This window comes from Notothenia rossii (genome assembly GCF_949606895.1).
Source record: "Notothenia rossii genome assembly, chromosome: 7".
Lineage (NCBI taxonomy): Eukaryota > Metazoa > Chordata > Actinopteri > Perciformes > Nototheniidae > Notothenia > Notothenia rossii.
The window spans coordinates 80031963-80051981 of NC_136905.1; the positions used below are offsets into that span (position 1 = coordinate 80031963).

At 41.2% G+C, this 20019-nt stretch overlaps 2 protein-coding genes across 2 annotated transcripts in view; both read right to left on the reverse strand.

Annotated features, from left to right (window-relative positions):
- Positions 1-352: 352 nt before the first annotated feature.
- LOC307047297 (endophilin-B1-like) lies at positions 353-8698 on the reverse strand. Its single transcript, XM_079694210.1, has 10 exons — positions 7647-8698; positions 7300-7441; positions 5709-5837; positions 5239-5372; positions 4586-4678; positions 4340-4423; positions 4207-4230; positions 3697-3786; positions 3442-3542; positions 353-2039 (listed from the first exon to the last, which is right to left on the reverse strand). Exons 1-10 carry the CDS (start codon positions 7701-7703, stop codon positions 1391-1393), a joined length of 1503 nt encoding a protein of 500 aa, XP_079550336.1. The 5' UTR covers positions 7704-8698; the 3' UTR covers positions 353-1390.
- A 331-nt stretch (positions 8699-9029) lies between these two features.
- The window catches only part of LOC307046461 (serine/threonine-protein kinase ATR-like), a gene marked incomplete at its 5' end in the record, with an annotated part of 17976 nt that continues 6986 nt past the window's right edge, over positions 9030-20019 (reverse strand). Inside the window, 14 exons of the mRNA XM_079692856.1 lie at positions 9030-9457; positions 9594-9702; positions 9886-10037; positions 10709-10862; positions 11297-11453; positions 11938-12088; positions 14066-14209; positions 14818-15018; positions 15519-15653; positions 16051-16280; positions 17163-17260; positions 17376-17518; positions 19226-19405; positions 19678-19837. Of these exons, the coding sequence (XP_079548982.1) occupies positions 9284-9457; positions 9594-9702; positions 9886-10037; positions 10709-10862; positions 11297-11453; positions 11938-12088; positions 14066-14209; positions 14818-15018; positions 15519-15653; positions 16051-16280; positions 17163-17260; positions 17376-17518; positions 19226-19405; positions 19678-19837 (2188 nt within the window). The 3' untranslated portion in view covers positions 9030-9283. The remainder of the gene's footprint in view (positions 9458-9593; positions 9703-9885; positions 10038-10708; positions 10863-11296; positions 11454-11937; positions 12089-14065; positions 14210-14817; positions 15019-15518; positions 15654-16050; positions 16281-17162; positions 17261-17375; positions 17519-19225; positions 19406-19677; positions 19838-20019) is intronic.

The window sequence follows — 20019 nt, forward strand, 5'->3', positions numbered from 1 at the left end:
CAATGATGATGTAGACACACAAACACACAGTAGTGTTTCAGTGTGTGTGCAGAGGTTGTGGCGAACGTCACACACCATCTGACCCAATTATCCGGTTGATACAATTTTCATAATATTGCAATCAGTGAAGGAAGCCAAGCATTACAGAGTCAGAAATTGTTTTTAAATATAACTTGTTCTTGGTCCGGGAAGCATGACAAGGATGTGTGTGTGTGTGTGTGTGTGTGTGTGTGTGTGTGTGTGTGTGTGTGTGTGTGTGAGAGATAAGAAATAGCGATAAGAAATAGCACTAGTAAAAGTCGAGGAAATTACAGAAACATCTCGACCGGACAGAAAAAGATCCACCCTTGCCTTGGATTGAAATGACCTCACTGTTTGCATATTTATTTCCACATCTTTACATGAATCAAACCTCACGTTGACATCAGCTCAACGTACATCATGACTGCATGGACACACAGTTTAGAACTGGCAGCGACTATGCATTCACACACACATCTACGACAAAGAGCAAAGAGCTGATTCATGATTACATCAGTAGGGTCATTGCTACATTAGTGTGTTTGTTTCCATCCTGGGTCCCCAGAGCAGACCCACACCACAGTTAGAGCCTTTCTGCCCTCACAAAGAGAATTAACAACATCTGGACTTGGAAACTTCTACCCAGTTCACCTAATGGGTTAAAAGGGTAAAAGAGCGTATTTTGATTTGACTGTGTGTGAGGGGAAACACCCAGACTGTGCATGAGGCAACATATTTTAACCCATGCTGCAGCATAAAGGTCCTGTTCAGCCTTGTGTTTGGGCGCCTGGCCGGAGTCACTAACACATGTTAGTAACATGTTTCAGATGGGAAATGAGCTCATGGCAGTAACAAGAGTTCAGAGGTGGCAGAGTCAAAAACAGACAGACCTCACTTTTCCTTAAAGGTGTAAGCGATTTGCAAAAGCTGTAAACACAAGCAACAGTGTGCACATGGAAACAAACACAGATTCACTTCAAAATCAATCAATGTTTTCACACTCATCATATATACTTGGCACAAAGCTTCATTAGTTTGGATTTGTATCTAAAAATAAGAGTCTGAAAACCACTTTTCAGTTCAAAATATTACAGCCATTGCCACAAGAGGGGACTGATACACAACAGTCATCATTTCCATACAACATGAATATTATATGATTATGGTTAAAGGCTAAAATGAATGTGGCACTATATCACGTTTAGAAAAATAAGCACTTTTACAACCACTTCAAATGATCTTCCCTATGGGATTAATTAATGTGGTCTAATGATAGTCTATCTGCCTCTTATAGTGCAGTCTGTACTCTCGGATTGTTTGAAGAACACTGCTAATTACTGCTCAAGCTTCAATCTAAAGTCAGTCCCAGCTACTGACCCATATCCTGACTGGCTGATGACTCCTGGACATCTTCTCCGTTAATGGTGGGTTGCTTGCTTGCAATTTCATTGGCTGTTTGGGGCTCAGCCGACATGCCATTGGTTGTTAAATTCTCAGTTGTCATGTCATCAGTTGTTGCGGTGTCACTGGCTGATGCATTCCCATTGTGAGACTCATTTCCAGTGAGATGAGAAGGTGGGAGAACTGTTGTAGTCCCCCTATCCGCACCATTGGTTGTTTCGGCAGTTGCTGCGTTGTTTTGTGCGCTCGTTGTTCTGCTGAGCGCTGCGATCTGATTGGTGCAGTGACTGTCCGAGTTGGCTGTAGAGACATGATGAAGTGCTTGATTGACGACTGAACAGTGGCTGGTTGCTGTGCCATCAGAAAATAAGTTGTTGCTGTTGTTGTTATTTTGCTGTGTGGTTACAGTGGAAGCTGTTGATTTTTCCGTGGAGGCCGGTGGATTCGCAGTCCATGAATCCTGGCTGAAGTCTGGGTTGTTGTGAACTTCGATGGGAACTGCAGTGACCTGATGTAACCCGACAGGCTCATCGGCCACGTGGTTGTTTGGGGACAGCTGCGTAACTTCATGACCAATCGCTAACTGATAGTTATTGGAGCAGAGGACGATTGGGATGCTGCAAGGAGAAACAAAATCATAACATAAGTCATTAATGGCAAAAATATATTCATTTGCTTTTTATACTGCTCTCAATAGTCTTGTGTTCTTTGAGAGCCCAGATGTCCAGAGTTATAGCTTGGAATATAAAAAGTTGGATCCCACGCCATACTGCATACATTTTGAGGTGGTGTTTGGCTTCTGAATCTAACACTTTAAATCATGTTCCTATTTTCATTGGGAAAAAAGTATGATCACTCCATGAGAGCTCATTAAAAGGAACACATGTTAGTGTCCTGTATACACCCCAATTCTCCAAAGCATAAACGTTTATGTGTTTCAGTTTTGTGACCTTACTTTTTTTTTTAAGATGAAGAAATAGTATAATTTTTTCAAAGAAACACTACATGGGTTGAGAAAATTGAGAAGCTTCAAAATCACAATTTTCCCAGCATAACTGCTTGAGCTTCAATCTCAGGATCCATGTATCTGTGATCCTCTCCAGAATGGAAGTAGTCATCACATACAGAGCATCAGCTAGTTCCTGAACAGTGTCCTTCACATGCTGATATCCAAGAGAGGGAGTTACACAGTCACAACATGGAGGAATAGAAAGCAGTATTCAATGTTTACTTCAGATTAGCTCCACGTCAGAAATGATCATGCTTGTCATATGTCTCTCTCCATAGAGGCTGAATCATCATGTTAATCACATAGCTATCATATGCCTAAAACAGTCCTGATGCTCTTCTAGGTAATCACACATCCTGTCATGTACAAATACTGAGTCTTTTCTCAAAATGTTGGCTTTTTTCTCCAAATCTGAAAATTCTGACTTTTTCTCAAAGTCTCGAAATTCTGATTTTCTCTCAAAATTCTGTAGAAAAAAAAATGTGGGTTTTTTTCAGAAAATCTCAAAATTCTGACTTTCTCTCAAAATTCAGATTTTTTCTCAAAATATCAAAATTCTGATTTTTTCCCCTCAAAAATCTGACTTTTTTTCTCCAAATCTAAAAATTCTGTTTTCTTTCTCAAAATTCTGACTTTTTTCTCAAAACCTAAAAATTCAATGTTTACTTCAGATTAGCTCCACGTCAGAAATGAGCATGCTTGTCATATGTCTCTCTCCATAGAGGCTGAATCATCATGTTAATCACATAGCTATCATATGCCTCAAACAGTCCTGATGCTCTTCTAGGTAATCACACATCCTGTCATGTTCACAGCTACAGTTGATACCTTTGTTATCATGTGGACTCTGATATCGGAAGAGTATATTCAGTGTTTTCCCAACAACTGCAAATTGTAGTTAGTTAAGAAAAAACTGGACTCTCATTGAGACAGAATATTGAAATAGAACAAGGAGGCAGCCTAAGGCTTAAAAATGTAGTCTTTATCTGTTTTGAATCATATATACAGACCTGGCCAGCTGCTTCTGAAGCTCCTGAGCGTGCTGGTTGCACTGGTCGAAGTAACAGGCCTGAGCCTCCACAAAGTCCGTCAGGCTCCGCATGTGGTTGGTCTTTAAAAAAGAAAACCAACATACAAGATACATCAAACACAAGATAGATGGCACACAGTGCATTTATAGAGGTAACAACTCGAGAGAAAAAAAAAAACTTTGAGACAAGAAATGTGAATTCTCTCTCTTTCTGTGTGTGTTTGTGTGCACCTACGTGAGTGTTGCTGATTCCTTCCACAACTCGTCCTGTAATTTCTGTCTGTCGATTGAACAGACTCTGACAGATACCCAGCTCCATCTCTGCCTACACACACACACACACACACACACACACACACACACACACACACACACACACACACACACACACACACACACACACACACACACACACACACACACACACACACACACACACACACACACACACACACACACACACACACACACACACACACACACACACACACACACACACACACACACACACACACACACACACACACACTCTAAAGATGTCCAACTTTGTAGCTAAAACTATTACCCAGAACTAAGCCCAAATGAACCAAACAATAGAAGCTATCCATGAAACTAACAGGAACATGCTTTATTCTATACAATTATATAACAGCTGATAGTGTAATTTAAAAAGTCTCCCTCTATAACAGCATGAAGAATAGTTGTATCAGGTCCTGTGTGCATGAAGCGATAAGCATGGACTCACCTGAGAGATTTCCTGAGCCCACATCTGGGGAAGGAGAGAGACAGAGAATGAAAAGTGACTCACTCAGTGACCAAACAGCAAGTTCAGCCATGCCTGTCAATGTTGGTGTTGGTGTTCCTTTAGCTTCACTGACCTTTAGCCATTTGACCCGCAGGAAGCTGAACATGTAAGAGACGTGAGCCATGTAGTCGTCCTCCATCGGGTTTGCATTCAGGTTCTGACAAAGAGAAAAGCAGGAACGTGGAATGGGAGAATATTACTGTAAATTACTGATTAAAAAAAAACGAAGGATTTTGGTGTGTTTTTAAATTGATGCCAGTATGTTAAATGTATTGAAGGATATTTACTGTATAAGTGAAGGTCAAGACTCGTTACTCACTCTGCCCTCTCTGTCGGCTTCGTGGGCTTTTCTCAGTCTGGTCTTAGCTATATCCAGGTCCAAACGCTTATTCACCAACATCTTGCGCTCATCCTATGAACAAACAAACACTTTTTAAAGCCATGTTCAAGTACAGTTGGTATGATGGGTGGTTTGTAAACACCGTGTAACAGTGCTCGCCAGCAGGGGAAAAGTCTTCCTCAGATTCGCCTAATTTTGCCTGCGTGCCATTTCCCTAGATTTCCATTTGTTTGCATGTTGACAATCTGCATGTGGTGGCTATGTTTTTATAAAGGGTGACGCCCAGAAGTGTCCAGATCACAGCAGATATAAAAGGAAAGGAGAAAGGCAGACGCCGCCACACACTTCTAGTGGGGATTATGTTGGCATGGGTCTTTAAATTGTTTTGTTTTTTAGGAGAATCCTACTCATTGTGCTATTAGGTATACAAACAATCTATAAACTTTGCATTACAACAGAACAAAGGAAGAGATTAGAGAGGCAATTACCGGGAATAACATTCAAACAATCAGAAGGGAAATGTATGCGCGTGTGTGTGTGTGTGTGTGTGTGTGTGTGTGTGTGTGTGTGTGTGTGTGTGTGTGTGTGTGTGTGTGTGTGTGTGTGTGTGTGTGTGTGTGTGTGTGTGTCACCTGCATGACTCTGTATTCTCCTTCAGTGAAACTCCTCAGAGGGGTGAGAAAGTGGATGTTGGTGCTTTGGACCAAATTCCTCTCCATCTCACCAAGCCGTTTTTGAGTCTCTCCGAACCTGAGCAGTGCAGTTCCTGAACACAAAACATACTGATGTTCTTAATCGAAGAACACACACTGGCTATTAATGATGTTGATACTGATTAATGTACATTTTCAAAGATATTGAAGTGACTGTTATTTTTGTATATATTGATTGCTGTGCTTTTATTTAAGTCTTAATGTCTGCATATGTTTAAACGTGTCTTTTGATTGTGTATGTATAGGATATAGATATTTGCATACATATATTATTTTTATATATATTTATTTTTGTCTTTGTGGGGAACGGTATTTCGATCTCTGTCTGTACAGTGTACACAAACTGAAAGATTGACAATAAAGTTGACTTTGACTTAATGTACACTCACCATAGGGTGTGTTGGACCCCATCTCCAGCCCAGCCTGGGTCATGTGGTCTCCCAGGACCTCATGAGCATGAGGCCGAGGGGGCACGCTCCAGTCCAGCTGCTCATAGAGCCGGTCCTCCAACCGGGCTCCTGGTCATCAAGGATTAAGAGCTTCATTTAGGTTTATCTTCTCTAAAAAAAACACTGAGAATGTGTTTTTATATTTTATGCACAATAAACCAATTAAGATAAAAAGCACTGCAAAAGTCCAAAACATATTAAACATATTAAAATAAAAATCTTTAAAAAAACACTGTTAAATAAAAGTAGCAAACAATTATTGTCAAAGCATGACCACTACTATGTTCTATAGGACAAGCATTGACACCTGACATAATGTGAGACAGTGGACAGAATGCAAATATATATAATACCGGATATAAGCACAAACGTCACCACACAAATCCAATGACACGCCCACCACCTATAGTGACTCAAAAAACATGCATCGTAACAAACACAGAAATGGCTTCATATGTGGCTCCTACAGGCTGGTCTCTGCAATAGGCCCATGAGGTATATATCGTAGGGTAAACAAAGATTATTCTTCATAGAGACTAAAATCCCTCGGTCGATATTCAATTATATCCTCGATGCTGAACAAACATGAGTTTACTTTACAGCATCTGAGTGCCCCCCTTATTTGATAGACTGCAGACCACAACCACTCATAATTCCATTAGTGGAGATAAGTGGAGGCAAAAGAATAACATCCCTCATTCATCTGAACAGGCCAATCACAGCAGAGCAAACAGAAGGGCACACAGGGGATGTTTCTAGAAGAGCAAACAGCAGAGTCATTATTCAGTGGTTGTATGTAGAGTGCAAATGTATAGTAGCAATTAGTTGGAAATAAAGCACACGTCTTTAAACGTTTAGTTCGGTGCAGCCATAAGGATGTGTTCATCAGAGCAAACTGTTTGGCTTATATACAGCACAATATCATAACCTATATTTGTTTTGATATTGTCATACTAAAATATAATTAAATAAAAATAGGTGTGTGCAACTTGGGTTCAATTAGATTCACATGATATGGAAGCTATTGCAAATAAATAAAGCAATTCATTATCATAAAATATATTGGAAACTAACATTTCTCAAAAAGATCTGAGTCTTATTTTTCCAGTGTAGTAATAATATCTGGTATTCATTTAGAGTTACATACATGACATGGATGCTGTTAGAATATCGTTAAAATATATTTTCTTATCATATAATCAATTCATAACAACTCAGTAATGAAAAAAAGGTGTTTCTTATAAAAGAACATTTAATATCGGCTAGGTTTTTTATAAAATATATTATTTTTGCAAATGTTTCATTAATATGCGCAAGCAGCTAGCACGGATGAATATTTTATGTGATTCAAACCAATTATTGATAGTCACTTTGCATGAGGGCTTGGATGTGAGTTAACCCTCTGACTGCCGACTGTCTGTGCATATCTGTCGAATAACCAACAAAAACTGACTGTCATCACATACTTTCAGGACCTGCTGAACATTAAAATAAACTACACGAATAAAAACCATTTTTTACAGTTTCTAACCTGCATTGGGCTGCAGTAGAACCTCAGTCTGGGAGATGATCTGGTCTGTCCAGGTCTTGGTGGCTTCTACCAGGGCCATGCGCTCCTCCAGCCCGGAGTTCAGCCCTGTTTTCTCCGCCTGGCCGAGACTCTCCTCCGTGTACTGGGTCGGATCACAGAAGAACAAAAACACGTTTTAATGTATCGTTTTATTGACCTGCTGCTATGAAAGTGACTGGTTGTCATAAACCCGTCATTTAGGGTGACAATTAACGTCTTAACACGGTTTGGTTACAATTGACAGCGATCATAACGTGTTTAATTAGGACTGACGTTACTTATTTCTTACATTACCGTTCATTTATTACCTGAACGGCCCGGTTGATGAACTGACCCGCATCCACAGCCAGCCGCGTTAAATCCATGGCAACGTCCTCCAAGGTCGCGCACTGTCTTCGGTTTGTCGTACAGAACAATTGTCCAGTAGGATTATAAAAAGCCCAGAGAGCCACGACAGCAACCAGCAGCTGACCTCGCCATGGCAACAACAACAACCGTTAACCTCCGGCCGGATTACTGTCCGTTATCACTGAGCAACCGAACCCATGAAGACAGCGCGCGTGCAGCAGCAGGCACCGTGTTGTTGTGGGTTTATCCTCCAGACATGCCGTGTCTTTCCTTCACTGACGAGTTGGCTGTTTGTTTGTTTACAGCGTCTGTTAGGCTTCTTCAGCTGATCTTTAAGTTACACCAACAGGCCTTATGTCAGGTTTATACATCCATGGTATTGTCTTTACCGTTATCTCTGTTTCCTTTTAGCGCTTTTGATTTGCTGCTTTAAACGCGAGCGTCACCGCAACGTGTTTTGTTTTTTAAAATACCAGTACGTTTGGCAGAAAATGAATGACAGTATATGATTTAATAACGGTCTTTACCTGGGTGAAAATAAGAAACAAATTTGATTTAAAATCTCCGATGAGAATAAAAAAAGATTCCCCGAAACTTCCGGTGGGGCCTTTCAAAATAAAAACGTAATCTCAACGCGCCTACGCCACCCAACAAAAGATACAATTTAAAAAAAAAGTGACATATTTACAAAATGTGAATTCTATTCAACGAGAAAATCTCTAGGACACGAAAACAATATGCCATCAAGTAAAAAGACAACAGTGAATCTTTAAAATCCTCAAAAATAGCCCATATATCCAGTGCTGGATTGGAAAGATCCTCTTCATTAAAAAAACAACTTTTATCCAAAAGAAAGCTGGAACAGCAGCCAGGCATTTACAAAAATAAGAAAAATAATTACAAAAAATACAGTGACCGCTTGAGTGTCTGAACGCATGACTAGACAACACAACTCCTGCTTACAAAAGAAATCCAACATCCCTCACACTACTAACCTCACAAAGCCTTTCTCAGCGTCTTAAGGCTTTCATGAGCAAACACTTTGCTGTAATTGGTGCTCCTGTGAGAAGGATCAGCTGATTGGACCACACACACACACACACACACACACACACACACACACACACACACACACACACACACACACACACACACACACACACACACACACACACACACACACACACACACACACACACACACACACACACACACACACACACACACACACACACACACACACACACACACACACACACACAGAGGATTAAAACAATCTGACTGCTGAAGAGAATCTAAGGAGGGTTAAGAGATTAGAAGACACATTTACCTACAACATCAAATCTGAAAAACACAAATCCTTTATTACAAGTGGAATGAATACAAAAATAATATTTTTTTCCAGAAACAGGAAACTTAACATGGATAGAAGTACTAGAACATACAAGGTTAAATCATAAAGAACAGTCGTGGGTGTTCGGAGCCACCTTACAGGGCACTCCTGGTTGTTTTGTGTAGGATTTGGATAACAGAAAAACCTTTTCAATTCCCCTGAACTTGATTTCAAATGCTTTCTTTTTGTGAACTAAGGCACGTTTTACAAGTAGGGTCCCCAGCCCAGATACATCTGACAGAGCAGCTTGTCATCAGTGGCTTCCTGTATGAGGTAGTGGACGTGTCCCTCTATGGACAGAGGTAGACCCAGCACTTTGTTCCGGCTCTTTATGACACCCTGCAGTCGCTGGTCGATGTCACACACGTGGGTTTTCGCCTGACAGAGAAGAAAGGCGAAAGATATACAATGCAGTTATAGTAATAGCAAAAATATGGCATTTATGTGTTATACTATGTATGCTGCTCTGAGGCGTGTAAACATACTTGCATAGAAAGGCGTAGACTGCACTCACCTTTTCATTTACTATCTCTCCTGTCTCGTTGGCCTGCGTTCTAGAAAGTCCTCCTTTGGCTGGTTTACTCCACTCCACCAGGGGGTCATGAAGGAAGGTCTTAAGCACACTAAGAGGAAATATAAAAATAGAAATGTTGAATTTGGAATCTTTTTTAAAATGGAGTTACTCTATATACATTTAGGACAGAGAAAAACCTTGGATGTAGAAAGTAAGTTTATGCTTTTTGCTTTAAACCCTGGCCTTTAAAATAGATTTGTGTTTGTACTCGAGAGTATTTTTTGGCGTGTACCTCATGAGCGGCTCTCTCTGGTCCCTCATGAGTTTCAGGGTCACCTCAGAGGCCTGTCTGAAGAGACCCTCGGTGCCCATGGGCCCCATGGCGTGGACCATATTCTGGGTCAGACGGAAGGGAACCACTTCAGGCACGTCAAACGTCTCCCCCTAATGGAGAGGGACAGAAGGAGCATTACAGAAATACAGGTACAGATAAGACTAGCAGAAGGCAGGGTATACAAAACTATATTTAAAACAAATTCTATGATTTTTTCATTATAATATATAATTCTTACTTAAAGGTCACCTATTATACAAAATCCACTTCCTCATGTCTCCTCTACATCAACATGTGTCCCCTCTGTGGACAGAGACTCTGAAAGTTTCAGGAAAAAAGATTCTCTCTCTTTTTGTCCTGATCCATTTATATAAAAACCTGTCTGAAAATGAGCTGATGAGATTTTGGCCCCTTTATGATGTCATAACGATTGTTTGGCTTGTGTAACCATTAGCCAATCAGCAACCAAGTTAACCCTCCCCCCCCCCACCTTATCACCTGAATCTCCTCCTAGAGCACCATTGTGTTCTTTGTAACCAAATCTCTCTCAGAGGGGCGTGGGGAGGGGCTCCTTATTTTCATCTAAAGTAACAGACAGAGAATCAGCACTTTGGAAACAGGGCTAAAACAGAGGGGATTATGGGTAATGCTGCAATGATCTGTTTGGTGTTTGGAGCCAAACACTTCAGAGACATGTTTTGTATATATCTGAGACCTGTGATATATTGATGAAAAAGAGTATAATAGGGGACCTTTGAGAGAATTTGAGACAAACACAAACCTTGTTGAAGAGGCAGTTGAAGTCGACGTGAACACATTCCCCGGTGAAAGAGTCGAAGAGGATGTTTTCTCCGTGACGATCCCCCAGACCCAGGATGTAGCCCACCATGGACATCACAGCAGTGGAGCGGCAGTACGCAGAGCGACTGCTGTACCTGTAAACACACACAGTGAGAGATATTATGAAAAATGTAAACCTTATCAGTAATTTAACCACAAACTTGATCTTGACCCTTTTTAAACATTTAACCAACCGAAAAAACATCCTAAACTTTAAATCCAGAACTGAAACTGCTTCCTAAATGTAAACACACACACACACACACACACACACACACACACACACACACACACACACACACACACACACACACACACACACACACACACACACACACACACACACACACACACACACACACACACACACACACACACACACACACACACACACACACACACACACACACACACACACACACACACACACACACACACACACACACACACACACACACACACACACACAATTTACACTGCTTTGAAACATTGACCCTCTTGAATTGTGGAGTTGCATTTAGGGTCGTACCATGATGTGGGGTCGGGGAAGGTCCGGAGGAACCACTCGTGGAAAACAGGAATGTGTCGAACACAAAGCACCTCCTTGTGGATTCGTAGCTTCTCTTCAAAGGGGGCCGTCTTCGGCAGGATAAGCTTTCTGAGCTCTTTACCTGATAAGTTAATACCTAGAAAACACACCCACAAATATGACCAAATTAAATATGTTCACAACATGTATCTTACTCACGGGGGGTTTGATGTGTGAGTGTATCTCCATGGGGTTCCACAAGGGAGCTGCCTTGGTCCGTTATTGTTTTTCTTTATAAAAACCAAATACCTGTAGACATCAGGGAAGCCAGCTCGGTGGAAGTCTTTAAAAATAAATGAACTCAAAACACATTTTTGAGCCTTTTAGGAAGCAAACTCCTGCACTTTCTCAATGCACTTTAACCCGTCACCTGATTGTGTGTTGAATTTGCACTATCCTCCTTTTAATGCACAGTTTCGTCATTGTACCTTTAATCTAAATGTACTTTTTACATATGTTTACTCTAGTTTGTTTTTATGTCTTTTACTGGTATCTGTATTTTTTGAGAAATGTCTATGTGAAGCACTTTGGACTGCACTTGTTGTATGAAAGGTGTTATACAAATAAAAGATTATTATTACCTCTCTCTTTGTATAGCTTGGTGAGAATGTGTCGCAGTCCGGCCGTGTTGTTGACCCATTCGATGATGCCGCACTCCTCGTTGAGAGGAATCACAGCGTAGGTACGGATATGCAGCTCCCTCCGTCTCGACTCAGCATCCTTACGAAGGCACTACACACACACAGATAGCACGTACACATACTATAAATACTGCTGAGTTACCAATGTATTAGGTACAAAAGAAATCTAGAACAATCCAGAAATTAACCTTTTTTCAAGGTGTAACTTTGTGTGCATGTGTATACTGTTTGTATATATATGTACTGTGTATGTATGTGTGTGTGTGTGTGTGTGTGTGTGTGTGTGTGTGTGTGTGTGTGTGTGTGTGTTGTGCTGTGTGTAACAACTGAGTGAACACCTGAATTGTAATATCAATAATACAAATAAAATAAATGTTCTTCCTAATGACAATCTTTCCCAATATATTAACTCTTTAAAAAAAAAAAATTGTTAATGTACCAAGTCATTATTTCGATATATTATAATTAATGCTGTCAAAATTATCGCGTTAAAGGCGGTAATTTTTTTTAAAAATTAATTGCGTTAAAATATTTAACGCATTTAACGCATGTGCAGAATGGCCCGACCCATACATCCCACCAGTGGCAGCGCCAGGGTATGGCTGGGGTAGGCTACACCATATTTTCCAACCTTTACATGTCAGAAATCGGGAGCATTTCAAAATGCAAAATGGGGGGGGGGCTAGTTGATCGCCGGAGCTGTTAGATTAACATTAACATGCTTATTGTAGTTGTAACTAAGTGCACTGCCTTGCGGCCTGTAGCACCGTCCTTGATGGAGCATATGTGTGGGCTGGACCTGTATTTTACAGGAAAGGAGTGAGCAGAGAGTAGTTGTCGATTCTTGTTCTGTTTTCTGTGAATATCTGCCTCACCCTCTCAAACTTTGAGTTGCGCGCGCTACTAAAGAGACGTGTTACCATGGAAACTGTATTAAAGTCCGAGTGGAAACAGTCGTGTGTAAATCTGATTTTGTCAGAAATCGGGAGAAATGCGGGAGAAATATGACCCCGGGAGGAAACCGGGAGAGGGCAATGAAATCGGGAGTCTCCCGCGAAAATCGGGAGGGTTGACAAGTATGGGCTACACCCATACCAAGAAATGGCTTAGCCCCACCATGAAAAATGATGTTAAAGTAAGCCAAATAAAGTCCGCCAACTCGCACCGAGAATTGCAAAGACAGCAGTTAGTAAGATTGATTTCAGTAGCCACTTGTCTGGAAATACCGAAGACTAGAAACGGTTTTGAAAACTTTTGTCACGTAGTGATCGTCTTCTCAATAGAATATCTTTGATAATGTCTTCTGGCCAATCAGAATCAAGATAACGGCGTGTTGTTGTTGCAGGAAGTCCCGACGGAGAATACTTTTGCTGTAGTACAGGGGTGCACATAACTGGTAGAAGCAGGTTATGTGCGTAATCTGAAATGCGTACCGTCCGTCACTTATGTCACAAAGCGCATTTGCGTACCGACGTACTTGTGAAGCTTTTCCAGAAGGCGGTTAGATCACCGGACGACAGAATTGGTCTCCGTGTGCACAGACAGGGCTGCTGTTAACGTCGTTCTGTACAACGGAATTGTGCCAAAACTGCCCAACCGGCTGCGGAGGGAGACTCCCCCCCCCCCTTCACTGGAGAACTGCGCTAAAACAGCTGATTACAACGTTCACGCTCTGTGGTCAAGAAGCACTCCACTAGCCCCCCCTTCGACTTTCCTGAAGTACTCCCCCGTTGATAGAAATCAACACGAATTAAGACCCCATGGTTTGATGATTGATAGGTGTGTGGGCTGTCTTTCATTTTGACACACAGAACAATGTTATAATAAACATACATACATACTGCTGTATGTTAAACGGATATATCCGCCTTCTTTCATTTATCTTTCCATTCCCACAACAATATACATAGAGAAATGGCATATTTTGGACATAGTTCGAATGGTTATTAATCATGATTAATTAATTTTTAAGCTGTGATTAATCTGATTAAAAATGTTAATCGTTTGACAGCCCTAATTATAATGACTCCCAATATAACAAATTGTGCAGTTGTACAGTATCACGCACCTTGTTGATGAGGCAGTTGAACTCCATGAGTCTGCAGTCCTTCCTCAGGTCATCTTTGGGTTTACACATCATGGTGTAGCTCCGCCCATCTGAACCCTTCAGACTTATCTTCTTAGGTTTCTGTAAGGAGGCCAAGATCTCCACCTACACACACACACACACACACACACACACACACACACACAGTTATGTGGCATAAACAACCTCAGGCAGATTTCTGTGATAATCAAATCAGATAATGTTGCTTTATGGCTGCTCTTTGCCCGAAATGTAACCTTTATAACCGTCTTCTCCTCAGCGTATTGACATCTTTTAGAATGTTGCTTTTAAATGATCTATTGTTTTTACTTGCACTTGTGTTATGGTGTGTGTGATTTGTGTATGTTATATGCAGGGGTGCACATAACTGGTACGCATGCAACAATCTGAAATGCGTACCGTCATGCGTGACTTTCCTGAAGTACTCCACTAGCAATCCCCCGCCCCCCCCCGTTGACGTTCGCGATACAGAGGGCTTCATCAAATAACTTTGAGTGGAGCCCGAAGTTGGAGTACCAAACACTGACTCCAGGTACACATCTGAGTACCTCACTGAGAGAGTTGTGTGCACCCCTGGTTATGTGTGTTTATTTGCCTGTACAGCACTTTGGTCTGGAGCTGTATTGTATTGTGTTTCAAAATAAAACCAGGCGCCGTCCTACTAAACTATGTATGACAACAACCATCCCCGTCTCCCCCCCCCCCTCTCTCACGGTGTCCTCAAAGCCGTCCAGGTAGGCCCAGTGTCCGGGGAAGGCGTCGTGCTCCGGGTTCGCCCCGCCAGTAGAGGGCAGCGTGGGGATGAGGACTGACTGCAGAGGGATCAGGATCTGGCTGAAGGTGGGCTCCTCCACCAGGCGCTTCAGCAGCTTGAAGTGAACGCTCATGCTGAGGGTGGTGCTGTTCCCGTCCACCTGAGAGACACATTCACACAAACATGTATTTACAGCGACCTTTATATCTACTCTACCTGGCTGCTGCAAGCAATCCCTTTCCTTGAAGGAGATCAATAAATGTTGATCTAATCTTGTCTACCCATAAAATGTGTTGGTCAATATTCACTTGGAGATTTTATAGCTTTTGAAGAATGTGAACAGCTATATTGTTATGCTGAGGCTCAACTACATTAAAAGTCATTATTAAACAAGATGCATTTATCAAATCAATAGAACCTTACACTTGAGTATAAGCCATGAAATACAGACGATCATAGTATGAACACATTCTATTACTTTTATTATATAATAACAATTTGCAATCATTGACTATAGTTTAGATAGCCTCATAGCGCTAAAGCTACAAGAGGCCACTTTATATTACAATGTCAATGCATATATAGTGTGTGTGTGTGTGTGTGTGTGTGTGTGTGTGTGTGTGTGTGTGTGTGTGTGTGTGTGTGTGTGTGTGTGTGTACCGGCTTGTTGCAGAGCTCCAGCAGCTTGTCAGTCAGCCTGTTTGCGTCTCCGATGAATTTCTCCAGAGCTTGTTTGAGACTTATTGCTTTCTTGAGGATCTGGTTGCAGCGGTTCATACGCATGGGGTAGGAAGACTGAAACAAATAAAAACACACAGACAGACATTTTTTTTAATAAAGCAATGAAGTAGTTTTGTGAGTTTATGCACGTGCTTAAACATCTGGACAATCAATCACACACACATATATAAGGGTTTTGAAATGTGAACAACTGTAAAACAAACAAGTTAAGGAAAGTAGGTGAGGAGAAAACCCCACATATGAAAGCACACACACACACACACACACACACACACACACACACACACACACACACACACACACACACACACACACACACACACACACACACACACACACACACACACACACACACACACACACACACACACACACACACACACACACACACACACACACACACACACACACACACACACACACACACACACACACACACACACACACACACCTTGGAGACAGCAGTCATCAGCCACATGGCCTGTTGGGGGTACTTCAGGAAGACTTTGGCCACGATGGTCATGAGGACGGTGAAGACCTCGTCGCTGGAGTGGCAGACCCTGGAGATGAGCTGGGAGAAGGCCGTCAGGAACTGGTACGGCGCTAAGTTGTCGCAGTGCTCGCTCACCGCAGCGTTGATTTTGCCCAGCTCCTGTCGCATCTGCCTGTCCGCCCGGCCAGCTGGGGTGGAGGGAAGAGTGGACACCATTTACATAGGCTCACATCTTTTTATGAATTAAATACGGGTAAAATAAAACACATAACAAACACAGAAACATGCTTCACAATTAATCGTTTGAAGAAGATTCAGATGAGTTCTTGATTTGGAATATATACAACTAAATAATTGCATTTCTTACTACTGCTTAATCCCAAAGGTGGGAAGTAGTGAAGTACAAATACTTCGTTACTGTACTTAAGAACATTTTTCTGGTATCAGTACTTTACTCCACTACTTATTATTCTGACGACTTTTTGAACACAAATACCTGTACTTTCTACTTCTCACATTTTCCAAACAGGCTGGTTCCTTTAGTCTGAATGTGTGTTTGGTGGCGTGATCATTATTATTTAGAGTCATTGCGTGCCTATTGATTTGAACACGATCCGTGTATCCATCATTTCCTGGTCTTCTCTAAAGAAGAGGGACCAATGAAAACGTTGTCATGTTGCCGTTGTTCAGCATGGAAACATTCATTAGCTAACAATGACATTATTGTTCTATTAATATAAAGGGAGGTCAGGTACTCTTTAAAACAGCTGCTAGTTATGGGTACTTTTTACTGAAGTACATTTCAAAGCCTCTTTACTTTGACTTGAGTAAAGAAGTTTAGTCAGTACTTCTACTTTCACCAGAGTCTTTTTAAACACGAGTATCTGTACTTCTACTTGAGTAAAGGATATGTTTACTTTTGCCATCTCTGATTACTAATGCTTTTCATTGTACATTTGAAATACATGTTGACTGTGTTGGAACATCTAGTGAATCAGCCAGACACTGGGAGCAGCCATTGCCCTGTGTGTATCTTTATTTTACTTTTACAGTAGCTTCTGGACACCCACCTTTCTCACACTCACACACTTTGGCTCCAAAATCCAGCCAGAGGGAAAGCATGCGAGGCATGGCCTGGTAGATGTACTGGTTTCCAAACTGCAAGGCTCTGCGAGGGAAACAACACAGATTTAAATTCACAAAATGAATGAGCTTTTGGTGAAAGCCAGGTGTAATAGGATTTTCTTAAGGACTGGGTCTCAGCAGTGAGGACAATAACTTACTTTCCAAAGTACGTCACAATGTATCTGATGAGGTTCCCCTGTTTCTCCAGCTTATTATCAGTCACCATTGGCATCACTTTGTCGTAGTACTTGGCCAAGTAGAAGTTTCCATCCTCCCACTCAGGCAGGAGGTTGGTCACATCCTAAGAAACACAACAGTGTGTAATATTTGTATATCCCGTTAATAGCTGTTTAATATATAACCTGGCTGCTATATCTCTCAGAACTGGTTATTTTGTAAATTGTGTAATTATTTTATCTCTAATATTTGTTATGCATGCTTCTTGGTTAATATTAAGCTGTCTTTGGCTCTTTTCTTGCAACTACAGTAATTACTTATTGCCTTCAGTGTTTCCCCTAGGATGGAGTCATAGCAGCGGTGCTAAGGCATGTGGGCCCTGCATAATGTGAGCGTGGAGCACGTGGAATTTTTTAGTGTGTGCGCGTGCGAAGTGCGCCCCGCCAATTTGTTTCTATATGTCAGCACAAGAAAGTCTCTTGAGGCCTAGTACCAGGGCCGGTTCTAGACAATTTGCTGCCCTAGGTGAGATTTTAGGCGACACTTTATATGTAAAGAATAAATGAAAAATCTCTACAAAAGACAAATACACTGCAAAAACAGAAACTTATTGACATAGGTAATAGACGTCAAAATGGCTTCAAATGTATTCAGTATTGTATGAACATGTTTGAATTGGGGGGTGGACGTCACATCCTCTAGGGGAGTCCGGGGCAATGTCTCAAGATGTAGCAAAAATACACCTTTATTGAACATACAGTAACACAAATACTACAAATCCACATAACAAACAATCAAAAATGAAAAAGGGTCGCAACTTATTATTATTTTAAGAAAAAAAAAAGAAGTAAAAAATCAAATAAAATCTTTTTTTTTTTTTTTTTTGGTACCTGGCTGGCTCTCCCTAGCAGCGGCGCTCATATTTCAGCAGCGGCGCTGCGCCGCCACTATTTGTATATAGGGGAAACACTGGCCTTCTTTTGAAAACCATTTTCTTTATTATTCAGTTCATTGCCTGGGCTAAAAAATGTCCAAAAAATTAAAAAAGAAACACCCATCACAATTTTCTAAGGGCCTTGAAGACATTTTATTTATTATCAGAAAAGGCAAAGAAAGGCAGCAAATCCTTACAATTGAGTAGCTGCAACAGCACATGTGTGGGGGTTTATTTTTCATAACAGTATCATTTGTGCATGAGTGCCTCTGCAGTGTCTTACAGGTTGTAACCTGCATCTCATCATTAGGGTGTAATCGAAGCCTATGACTTCCTGCACAGTGCTTAGTTCTATGGACAATGTTGCACTAATGTACATTCTCAAATATTGAAGTGACTGTTATTTGTATATATTGATTGTTGTGTTTTTATTTAGGTCAATATTTTTAGGTAAAAATGTGTCTTTGAGAGTGTGTATATTAGAGATGTCCCGATCCGATCACGTGATTTTCAAAAGATCGGAATCGGGAGAAAAAAATCGGGGATCGGGATTTTTTTTAAATTTTTTTTAAATAACCTTAAGGGACAACTTGAATGCTTTTTTTCTTTTTTTTCTCTTAATGCATTGCATAAAGATCGGATCGGGAAAAATCGGTATCGGCAAATTGTCAAAATCAAATGATCGGAATCGGATCGGGAGCAAAAAAAGGTGATCGGGACATCCCTAGTGTATATATATATATATACATATTTGCACACGTATTTATATATACATTTGTTTTATATTCGGGATAGTGGGAAACGTTATTTCGATCTCTCTGTCTGTACACACAAACTGAAAGATTGACAATACAGTTGACTTTGACTTCTCTATTCATATCGCATCACGCCTGTTACCTTGTATGCCTTCATGATGGCGTTGGACTCGAAGTTGGCCGTCTCCTCCATGAAGCGTCCCACCAGCAGCATGGCCCTGCTTTTAGTCTGCAGGCTGCGGGGGTCCGTCAGCGGCTGGTCGTCAGGGAAACACTGGGTCACACCTTTCTGCAGCACGATCAGCGCCTCGTGTACATCGCCCTGACAACACATTAATGCAGACGTTTTATAAGTGATATTTTGTGTATTTATGTGTGAGTTTCAGTGGGATAGAAGGTGTGAAAAACAGTCAGCTTTACACAAGAGGTGCTGACACTTTGTATTAACACAAGGAGATGGAATAACTATTCACATAAGGCTGGACAACAAACTGCTTGATCATCTCTTTACACAGAGGGGACACATGTTTCATAATAATAATAATAATAATAATAATAATAATAATAATAGGTGACCTTTAAAGTTATTCATACCTTGGACCAAAGCCACTTGGCCTTCTCGGTCACCAGCTCGGCCAGGTGTGTGTTCTCTGCGTTCAGGAGAGCGTTGAAGGCCGTCTGGTGATGTCCCGCCTTCCTGGCCACGCGGGCACTTTGCAGCCAGCACTCCCCCACCAGCTCCTTGCTCCTGGACCTTTGAAGCAGACAAGAGGGACTGATTTATGATGTGGCCTTGACTTGAATCATTTACACAGATTTCTTTTGGATTAACATTGCATAGCTTTTATTGGCTCTTTGATAGCTTGAACGGTATACTATAAAGTCACAGGCGCTTGAAATAATGCATAACAGGGAGATGAGATTTGCACTGTCCCC

Excerpts from the sequence above, each read along its gene's own strand:
- LOC307047297 (XM_079694210.1), bottom strand. The coding sequence starts at position 7,703 with ATGGATTTAACGCGGCTGGCTGTGGATGCGGGTCAGTTCATCAACCGG. Across the intron at positions 5,838-7,299 it reads TCTACTGCAGCCCAATGCAG|GAGCCCGGTTGGAGGACCGG; the intron begins GTTAGAAACTGT and ends CTTGATGACCAG. Across the intron at positions 2,040-3,441 it reads CTTCAGAAGCAGCTGGCCAG|CATCCCAATCGTCCTCTGCT; the intron begins GTCTGTATATAT and ends TTCTCCTTGCAG.